Source organism: Apium graveolens, chromosome 5, assembly GCF_009905375.1.
Source record: "Apium graveolens cultivar Ventura chromosome 5, ASM990537v1, whole genome shotgun sequence".
NCBI lineage: Eukaryota > Viridiplantae > Streptophyta > Magnoliopsida > Apiales > Apiaceae > Apium > Apium graveolens.
Window position 1 is genome coordinate 217,087,669 of NC_133651.1, and position 11,960 is coordinate 217,099,628.

The 11,960-nt window shown below is 30.1% G+C and overlaps 1 protein-coding gene across 1 annotated transcript; it reads right to left on the reverse strand.

The window, feature by feature from the left end:
* Positions 1 to 55: 55 nt before the first annotated feature.
* On the reverse strand, positions 56 to 4,828 carry LOC141724830 (protein CURVATURE THYLAKOID 1C, chloroplastic). Its single transcript, XM_074527115.1, has 7 exons — positions 4,680 to 4,828; positions 4,469 to 4,592; positions 2,833 to 2,927; positions 1,924 to 2,010; positions 1,360 to 1,422; positions 502 to 539; positions 56 to 274 (listed from the first exon to the last, which is right to left on the reverse strand). Exons 2-7 carry the CDS (start codon positions 4,578 to 4,580, stop codon positions 220 to 222), a joined length of 450 nt encoding a protein of 149 aa, XP_074383216.1. The 5' UTR covers positions 4,581 to 4,592; positions 4,680 to 4,828; the 3' UTR covers positions 56 to 219.
* Between the last annotated feature and the right edge of the window lie 7,132 nt (positions 4,829 to 11,960).

Here is an 11,960-nt window from a genome sequence, read left to right on the forward strand (position 1 = left end):
CTGGAGGACACCTCGTTGTCCAAGACTTGTATTTTCCATGAGACAAGGCCACACATAACCAAATAATTCATTTCCGAACATTTTTTGTCAAATATTACATAGAGCTTATACTGTGCATTTTGCATATTTGAAATCGGTACAAAATATATGCAGCAAATATATAAGTTTAATATCTGAAAAATACACTCTTTGTTACATATATATTGTCTACAACGTACATTACTGGCCCAAGATATCTGATACTTTCTTGGTGATGGCTTGCCCCAGCTCCTGCCTAAGAAGACGAGCGAAAACAAATGATACATTTTATTAGGGACCTAACAAATTTCTGCAAGCTTACCCACTACGCTAGTAATCATTGTAATTAACTAGCTAAATCGGAACTGAGTCTCATATTCTTTCAATCTCTTGCCAGCTGACATTACAGGTTAATGTATTATATATCGTGACACTAATAATTATGCATCTACTATATCAACTTTGCAGCAAAGCGATTCTTACCTGTCTGGTTTGAATAACAGATAGCGATACACAAACCACTGAAACAAACATAAATCAAAATTAAAATTTGAAGGAAAGTGCATAACAGATGTAAATATATTGATGAAATGGCAAGTCATCTCTAACACAATTCATTTGGTGGCTGAGATGACAATGATTCACTGATATAAAAACAGCGGATGGTTATTCACATCTACTAATGCAATGACAAGCCAGAATTTCACCACTGGTGTCAAGATATTTTCAAACAAAAAAAAAATCCAACATTAAGTAAATGAAGGTCAGTTATTAAATTAATATAATAAATCATTATATTTCAGAAACAGTTTCACTAAACTGAAAAGAGGGGAAAGTAACTAGTACTAAATATAATATGCATCACAGTACTTAAGTCTTTTAGTTGAAATTAATCAAAGTACATCACATATATTACTTTACTAGAGGACTGAATTGCTGGAAACTTCGTATATGTGTTACTTGAGATTGCTATATTACTTGACAGTAATTACGACACACACACTCACTCACACGCAGTACAGTACTGATGAACCTCCTGTGACTTCAATCTCTATTTATTATTAAATTCAAGAATGATGCAAGGTCTTTTCTATGTTGTGGTTTGTAACATCATGTACAATATGTCTAGACTACTAATTGTAGAAAGTTTACTTCTGAGATTTTAACTTCTGAGATTTTAATTGGTAAACACTAATTTTTAGAATGAAAGTAAGTGGAACTCAAATGCGAATGTGACTTCTTTAAATAATTATGTACAACATTTTTAAACTTGGCTTGGGGTACTCGTGTAGGTACACCAAGTCACCAATGCCCAATGCATACATTAATTACAAAACTTACCGAAGAAAAAAGTATTCCAACAAACTCAAGTACACCTGGGATAAGAGGAAGTTTGTCGATAGCCTGCATATATAAAATAAATATTATAATCTCCATATATTTAAGTGCTGGTAGGTATATATTTGTAAGAAACAATTATCGCTTATTAGTTATTACAGGCATGCGATCGTACTAATTAAGTTTCTATGACTATAAATGGTAAACAGAAATATAATGAACATTTCAAATAACTAATTATAAAAAATTAATAATTTATTCTTCATGTATAATACGACATATGGTAGTTTTTCTGAGCTGACCTTTTTTGATGACTAAATATATGTCAAGATTCAATGTTCATAAACCTTAAAGACAGGTTACGTAGAAGCACTGAAACTTCTTGTAATAGATCAAGGGATATAATTGTAGTCTAAATGTCTAATTAACCAAAAAAACATTATGAAGAAAAAAATTGTGCTATTGGCTTCATATGTTAGACTCTGCTATTCTTTACAAATTTAAATGTTTTTACTGACCATATAAATCCTATACATTTAATAATAAAATATAGAATGTCAATATTACTGTGATTAGGTTTGCAGACGCCCAAAGAGCCACAACTCCTGCAAATCCCAACCCAAATAAAGCAATTCGGTCTTCAGAGTTATCCCACTGTCAAAAGCATATTGCAGCAAGATTAGAAAATAGGTCAAGAAGAAGTATTGCAAATTATGATAATCCAAGCGGATAGAGAAAAGATATTCACTATTTCACTGTATAAGTCCAATCTGCTGATTTTATTTTCCTCGAGAAAGAGTTCAAGTATTTCAGAAACAATAATGGATTGGAGTAAGGAAAATGAGCTTGCACACCTTTCCATTCAGGGGAATTCCTAGCATATAAAAGGTAATTTACATTGTTTGTAGTACAAGCCTTGTTATGCATAATAAATAGTATATGATAGAATATGAAGAAAAGGAACCTAAGCAGGTGATCTCCCAGTTAGGAATATAATCTTGGCATATACACATCTACTGAATATATATGTGAATAGTCCCTCCTTATTTTTAATTTAAATGACTATATTTCTAAAAACACTCTTTTTTTCAATGGCCTATTGTAAATATAATCATCTACTATCTTGAACATAATTTTAGGCTAAACACGACCCTTCTTTTCAATATAAATAATGTCCCTCTACATAAAACAAATGAAAACACATGGCCTTAAATATATAGAGTTTTTAAGGAATTGCACACTCATCACCCTGTCAACTAATAGATTGGTATATGTACATTGAGTATTAAGGAAATATTGGACTGTGATAACTCTTAATTATAAGATGTGTCACGCCAAATAGATTACAAACAGCATTCTAACAGCTTGTTATAAGAAAGTATGCAGTACAAAAAAAAACTTGCCAAATAAGTGGTGATATTTTCTTTTCTAACAAGTAGTTGTGTTGTGAAAGTGGTGGAGAAAAAGTTGCCTCACAATATTTTGTACAGACTCCACAATGCTCAGGGAGGTCGAAGATTCGGAGCTATCACCTGCAGCCTTTGCAGCAACAGTTACACGGAATTGTTTCTCTATAACAAAAAGGTAAAATATACGTAAATTAAAACCCAGAGCACCAAAGCTAGAGCCTGTACTTATTTAATAATTTTACTTGCAGAACATAACAGGTATAAAGGTATATGAGTCCACAAACAAGGATGTGTCAAAAAGGAACATCTTATAACGACTAAAGAAGCAAAAAGAAAAATACTAAAATCAACTCACAACCTATGTGAAATGCTAAAAGGAGAAGCTTGTGGTGCAAATTTATTTACAAAATCCCAGTCATCCTTTAGTCTGAAAGTTGACTTGATGTTAGTAAAAGAGCCTTCAATCACGCTGATTAAACTTTTAGGGATATCTTATATCTATGATTTAAGTAATAAATTGACCTGTATATCTTTCTTCTTTCATCATAATTTAATTACTTTAACATTTTCCATATGTATTAGGAGGTGATAATCGATTCCGAATTAGCAAGTCCAACGGTGGAGCTAAGATATGTATAGCTATTTCTAAACTTTGAAATCAACAAGTGATTTTTGATGTTAAAATAGTCCTTGTGCTCCGGTGTATAGTTTAAAAATGGCACAAACATATCTAAATAAAGCTATAATTTAACTACCTAATCCTGTAATGCACAATTATACTTGTCACTATTACTTTACTTACCCATTTTGCCACATACTTAGGTGGCAATTATAGCAATATTTATACTTGATTTTATATTTAGCATCAAGTATATAGTCATTGCTATATGCTAGATGCAAAATGGTTATGGCAATTGCTATAATTCGGCACCAAAAAGTGCTCTTTGATGCTAAGATAGAATATCAATTCCAATGCTAGTTGCATTTTGCAACCAAATATTTCCATATTTAACTAATTTTTTTGTCTCTTTGACCTAAATTTCATTCAAAGTACACATTTATGGTTTATTTGACGAGATATGGTTAGATCCCATATATGCTTTAGAACCAAGTATGCATTTATGCATATTTGCATCCAAATATAGAACCTCATTGGAGTTAAGCTTCTTAGCATTTGATTCCAAATTATAGAAATGAAACCAACTTTAGCATTGCAATTGACTTGCTCTTATTTTTCAAGGGTGATATATTACATATATAGCATCTCTTTTAGCACCACCATGGGACTTGCTCTTATAGTTGCTTTTCAGTTCATTTTAACACTAGGGATTGGCCTTAACCACAAGGTGGTACTCTATCCCCTGATTTTCTTTTTAACTTTTCCAATTCTTGCCTAGGATACTCCAACAATGTTCTTGTAGATACATTAAAGAAAACTCAAATCAAAGTTAAATGCATTTTTCATCCCATACAAGCTCAAATAGCAAAAAGTACCTAAAAATCAACATAACTCAACTACATGATCTTAACATATCAATATTAGTTACAAATGCAGGTAAGTTCTAGATGAATTTTACTTGGGTCTCAATGATTTCTTCTCAACTTCACTTAACAAGCAAATCAATATAAATTAATCAAACAAGAAATTAATGCACTGAAGCATGAGAAACTAAAATTTGAAAAAAAAAAGAACTTGGGTATACCTCCTCCTCCTCCAATGGGAAAGATTGGGAATTTGATAAGAGGCCTAAAAAGGGTTTGTCTTTCAAAAGCAGAGAGTGGTGGAAGAGTGAGGCTTGCAATAGTTGAAGCCATGTTTGATAAAATCTGCACAAGTAGTCATTGCCATAAGAGAAAGACACACACAAAATAGATATAATGATAGATGGAGTATTAAAAATTAAGTTGTCTTACATGAATAGCAAATTAAGAAAGGATGCTTTGACAATTTTCACAAGTTGAAGTAGATGGAATGAAAGAAACTAGGAAAAGAATAATCCAGTGAGACAGAGCTTTGCTTTGACAAATGACAACCACAAATTTATTATATATGGATATATAGATTAAAACATGAAAAAAGATATTCTTGCATGGGCCTGTCCACAGCTAGAATATTAATTGCAAGAAAATTTTGTTCATATACTTAAAATTATATGCTTTCAAATGCATAAGATAGTTTTAATTTATTGAGATTATCTTTTTTTAATAGAATCAATATTTGGACATTCTTGCGCTTGTATAATGTAAATTTAATAAAATCAATATTTGGACATTTTTTAATAGGATCAATATTTTCACAAGTTGGTGTAATGGTTTTTTATTTAACAAATAATAAATACGGTCCAAAATAAAAATTATAATTATCACGTGTTTTTATAATTTTATAATAAGAAATTTAATTAAAGAGTAATAAAGTGTAACTGAAACGGAAACAGAAACTTTAGTTATACTTTTCTGTAAAATTACACTTTATAATTTTATGATAAGAAATTTAATTAAAATCTAATAAAGTGTAACTGAAACGGAAATAGACACGGGTAACTCAGGTAACAAAGTTTTTTTTGACGAACAATAAGATTTTATTGAATTTAAAATATAAGAACACAAACCCCCAAACTTGTGAAACAAAAAACGAGCTAAACAAATAACCGTTTTGTTTTCAGATTACTTAACAGATAGAATATAAATATTCTTGATAATAAAAATGATTACAAAAATTTCTAGAGTAATACAGTCGACGCCACTATCACTGAAAATAATAAAATCACAATTGACTTGCGCACATAAAAAAACGGTGATAGACCAATGTTCATATCCATCAGTTACATCAACTGAGGTTGGGGTACAGATGCCCCATATATTGAACAATCCTTTGTTGTGCGAGGTGAGCTCTCGCGATAAGTACCACAATTCTAGATTTGAAGCGGTTTGCCCGGATCTCCCAATACACCGTAGAAATCATTCTTAATGCAACATGACAACGAATCAAAAACGCAACAAGACATACACCCAAAAAGATGGGTACGGTAACAAGATCACAACCAAAAGGATTTAAATCTCAATTTTATTGAAAATTGTTATAATAGAAATTAAAGATTTAGAAATAGAGAAAACGGGATGAGAAGATGGATGGGACAGATGCGAATTTGATGGAAGGGGATGGTAAATGATGGATGATAGTTATGAATGACGAAAAAAGAGGTAACTAAAGTTTTAGTTGGCGACTTGATAATCTTTTGTGGGTTGGTTTGATTTGTTAAGTTTGGATTATTTAGCACATTTTTCAATTGGGTTATTATCACGTACTAGCTCACGGCCCGTGCGATGCACGGGTCTTAGTTAATATTTATATAATTTTATATAATTTTACTTTATTAAAATTTTATATAAATATTTAAATACTAAATAATGATTATATAATTATAAAATCATTATGTAGAATTTCAAGTTAAGTTTAAATAATATATGATTGATGAGATCTTATTCATAAATAATAATGTAAATGTTTGATGTTGGTGAGATTCGAACAAAACTTTTATGTATCTTTATAAATAATAATATAAATGTTTGTCGTTAACGGGATTCAAAACTAATAACTTATATCTATCTTTATAAATAATAATATAAATGTTTGTTGTTGACGGGATTTGAACTTGAGAATTTATGAAATGTATTTTTTTAGTATATGGATCTAAGGATTCAGATTATTTGATGAAGAAGATCCGACGGTCGTGATGGAAAAGGATAACCAAAATGAGGGGTTAACCAAATCACACATTATACTCCATTCCGGTTATTATATACTACTAGCTTACGGCCCGTGCATCGCACGGGTTTTGGTTAATATTTATATATTTTTTATTTTATTTTATATAATTTTATTAAAATTCTATATAAATAATTAAATACTAAATTATGATTTTATAATTATAATTTCAAATTAGGTTCAAATAGTATAAACACTAAATAGTATATGATTGATGAGATCTTATTCATAAATAATAATGTAAATGTTTGTTGTTAGTGAGTGAGATCCGAATCCGAAAATTTATATGTATCTTTATAAATAATATACATGTTTATTGTTAACGGGATTCGAACCTGAGAACTTTTATGTATTTTTATAAATAATAATATAAATATTTGTTGTTGACGGGATTCGAACCTGAGAATTTGTGGAGTGTATTTTTTTAGTATGTGAATCTAACGGCTCTAATTATTTGATGAAGAAGATATGACGGTTGTGATGGAAAGGGATAACCAAAATGAGGGGTCAACCAAACTACAAAATTATACCCCATTCTGATTATTATAATATAGTACAGATGATATATATATATATATATACTTATACTTATGAAATGTATTTTTTTGGTATATGGATCTAAGAGCTCTGATTATTTGATGAAGAAGATCCGACGGTCGTGATGAAAAGGGATAACCAAAATGAGGGGTTAACCAAATTACAAATTAGACCTCATTTCGGTTATTATAGTATAGTATAGATTGGTGGATTGTTTGGGCTAGGGGCGAGCAAAATTGAAAAACCGAACCATGCTAATTTGGTTCGGCCTTAATTTTTCAGAAATTTGGTCTAAACCGAATAGACCGAAGTAAAAATTTGGTTCGGTCCGGTTCTTTTAAAAGATATTTCGATCCGGACCGAATAGACCAAATCATAAATACTAGTATAATTTAATATTATATACATATTACATATATCTTAGAACTTATAATCATAATTTTTAATTATATTTATACACTATCAAAACTCCATATGTCACATTAGTTTAATTATATTTTAGATTTATTAGTTTTTGGTTTAATTGTTAATATAATTTTTTTTTTTGAAAAAAAATATCGGTCTGTCGGTTCAAAATCGGACCGAACCGAATTATTTTGGTTTGGTTCAATCCGGTCCATAATATAACTTCGGTCCTGTTCGGTCCAAGAGAAAATAATTATTCAGTATTTCGGTATATTCGGTTTGGTCCGGTTTTGGACCGAACCCAGCGAATTTGGGCTTTGTCCCTTATATGTATTCTGCTTTTCAAAAAAAAATATTTACAATATTATCATCAATTAATATGTTTATCAATTGTGGCAAAAAAAAAAATGTTTATCAATGATCTGAGTATGGTGGGATGTCTGTTCACATAATAAAATTCCCGTGCCCCGTTCAAATTTATTAGATGGCCCAGAACCTCACCCAGGTGGCTTTGAACTGCTCCAGGCCTAGTTCTGGTAATGGGTTTGTATACTCTTAAGCTGGGCCTGAGAAAACCAAAATACTGCCCCTTTTCTGACTTATTAAAATGAATGTGATTTTATGTAAGCCCGTTACAATTGGGTATATACTCATCGAAAGCCAACATATAAAACTTTCAGACAGAAGTAACAAGTACATGTGAGGTACTTATAACATTATTCTAACTTAATTTCATCGATAATCTGTTGATGATCGATTGTTCTTTCAATTTTAATGAACGTCAAATTTCGATAACCTTTTTAATGTTTTTACATTTTAGAATTCTATACAAATTTATAAAACCAACTAAAATTTGGGCTTTTTGGAAAATACCCTATTTTAAAAAAAATACAACTTGATTCAACCAAATGCAATCATGACAGATTTCTGCAACCACATACAATCTCGAATTCAACCAAAAAAACTCGATGCAATTGATTTTGGTTTTATTGTATTGTGAAATATTTTCAGAAAATAGTAAAATTATAAAGCAAAATTTAGGAAAATTAGAATTTATCTTAAAATTTTATAAAATTATAAAATATAATTTTAATAATATTTTGAAATATGTTTTCACCCTTCCTTAATTCTGATGTATTTTTTAATTGTGGAGCCTAGTCAACGGATGTGTTCCGCTGTTCTGTTCCCGCAGTTGTCATTTCTCAGTTATCAGTAGTTTATTAGGGGTGGGTTTCACATGAACAAATCCGAGAATTAAGTAAAAGGCGAGCACCTTTTTGCATTATCGAAACCATAAATAAGGTTGCTCTGAGCCACAATTGTCTGATAATTATTACTATTGGAGAATTACGATAAGTACAGTGCCTTTCTGTGATTAAACATTGTTAACTCACTGTTCTCCTCGATTGGGTCTTGGATCATCTTTGTTACTTCGAGATCATAAACTTCTCACATATAAAATATAAATAAAGGGTACATTTGTAATTACATATTTTATTTACAAATATAATCCCATATTTTTAACCAATACATAACACCATTTATATTTATAAAAAAAAATATATACTGAATATATTATTAATTTATATTTTAAATGCTAGATATTAGTTCTTTCCTAAGATCTACTTGCAACTTTTTTTCAAAAAATAATTTATAATAAAATAAGAAATTTATCAAGAGTATATATATATATATATATATTATTAATTATATCAAATCTTATAAAAAGATAAATAATCGCACAGGCCCGTCTCAACAATTTTGAAGGTCACGAGCGAGATAAAAACGCAGGGCCCTGTAAAAGTGAAAAAACACGTATCTGTACAGTTAAACCTCGATAAATGAATATTATTGGGATCCAAATATTTTATTTATTAATCTAGATTATTCATTTATCGAGTTTAAAAATAAAATATCTCTATTATATATGAAACGAAAAAAATATTTATTTGACGAGATTATTCGTTGATCGAATATTCATATATCGAGATTTTAGTGTAGAACAATATTCATTAAAAATGAATCACTAAACAGCTTTAACACAAGTTATAGATCATAGAAAAAGTTCATGACGAAGTATATTAAAATTATTCAAAATTACGACATACTAAAAATATCTATATGTATTCATAATTTTGGAAAATTTTAAATTGGAGGGCTGGGCGGATAGTGAGTGATTCTTCGCATCCTAATCAACTGTCATGCGCATATCATTAGATGTGATTTATGATGATAATATATATAAGGGTTTGTCTAGTGGGCACATATTGAACACTAATTTTTATGAATATAAAATATTTTTATTGATAAAATTATGTAAATATAGGGGTCTGTTAATATTTATTATCGAAAAATCAATTAAAATTTGACAGATTATTTCTTATTATGTGCCCACTGTGCCCAAGGGTATACCATAAAAAAATCTGTATATACAAATAAAAATAAACATAGAATGATAATTTACCATGACTATAAATTATAAAGAATGACCAAATTTTCGCACAAAATACAGGTACTATTAATACCTAAATATTTTCCATCGAAAAAATGTCTGAAATAAAATTATGAAATGAATAAGGAATCGAAGGATACTTTTTCTAAGTTAACTACAAATACATGTAAATATGTAATTATAATCATGTAATATTAAATATTTAGGTACCATATATTTTGTATATTTTTAAATTAGAAAAATAAGTAATTTGATAACAAATATAATATACTTAAATTAAGTGCTATTTTAAGAATTTTTTCTAAGATTAACCTTAGAATTTTTATTCTTAGTTATGAAATCATGATATACTTACCAAGTAAATACAGTAGCGGTGATTTACTAAAAACTATAAATTAATAATGATTGTCAACTCCTGCTTTATTATTTCATGTAACATGCTTAGCTTCGAGTTGTCATTAATCACGACATTATCATTGGAAAACTTTGGGGAAGAGAGGACCCGAGTCATTGACGAAGATCGTTAACTGATTGGTGTGATGAGCGAGATTGGGTTGGACTTTGACTGATTAGTACAGGTTTACCGTTTACACCAGATCTATATCAGCTTAATTAATCCAACGGAATTTTAATCTTATATTTTCAAAATCTTAAATTTATCTGAAATTTCAAGAAAACCTTCGCAGGACCTTCCGGCATTTGTAGGTAGAAAACAGAAGATCGTTTAACTCATGGTGACAACTTTTTCCCCCTCAACCTCAATTGTTATCTACGGACTTCGATCATGCAAAACTTCAATTCGCCGAGTTCAAAAGGACACATGTAAGCTCTCTAAATTAGTAGCCGCCGCCTCCCCCCTCACTCCCCTCTCCTAGGGTTGTTCATTTTCAAGTAAATCGAGGTGCTTCCACTGATTTTCTCCGGTGTAAAACCCCAATCCTTTCATTTTCTTTTATTCTCGTTGATCTTTTTTCAATAAAACCCATTTTTTTGGGTATTTGTGTGTCTCTCCTCTTGGAGTGTGTGTTTGTCTCTCCTTTTGGAGTGTTTGTTATATTTTTGCTTAGTCATGCTTGGGTTAATCTGGTATAGGATCTGTTGAGGACGAAATTGCTGATATTTTTGGTGATCTGCAAAACCTGTATTGAATCTGGAATGGTGGTTATTATTGCAAGAGCTCACCTTTCACAACTAAAGATTGTTAATCTTTTATGGCTTTACACTTTCGGCATGTCTATAGCTGATATCCGGCATGTAGATAGCTGGGGTGTCTTCGGCATGTCTATAGCTGGTGTCCGACATGTAGATAGCTGGGGTGCCGCTTCTCCAATCTCATTTTATACGATTGTTGTTTTTGAACATTGGGCTAACCATAATTTTTACGTGATATGGTCAATTGCGATATTGTTATTTTCAGAGATGTCGGTGTAATTTGGATCGCTTGGGATGTCTTTGATTTCGTTTTTAGCTTCAAATTTTTTTAAATTATATGTCTTAAACGATCAGGAAACAAATCATCTAATTGATTTTAGTATGTTATTTGTTTTATTACCTGGTTGTATCGACAATTGGGGGTTTGTCCCGGCTGTATTATATTCAATTTAATGAAAACTTTCTGCATTTGTCAAAAAAAACGGACATATGTAAGATCAAAGTAAATAATTTTCACCATCTTTCTTATGTAAAGTACTCGCATGTCAAGCTTATATGCTGCCTCTTGTCCGTTTTTAGTTGTCAAATTTTTTTATATGAAATTGAGTAATTTGTTACTAAAAAATAAATATTACTTTAATATTATTTAAAAAAATTGAAAATCATATATTAAATTAGTTTAAATATATTCTTTAAGGATGTGATTTTTTTATTTTATTCGATTATAAAATTTAAATAAACTTCAGTCAACCTATAATCTATTTAATTATACAAATGTCAAATGTGACAACTAAAAAGTGAGAAAATATATTATATCGCACAACACGGATGGGCATTTCACATATCTTTCTCGTTTCGCATCCAATCCCCACTCAAAATGGGG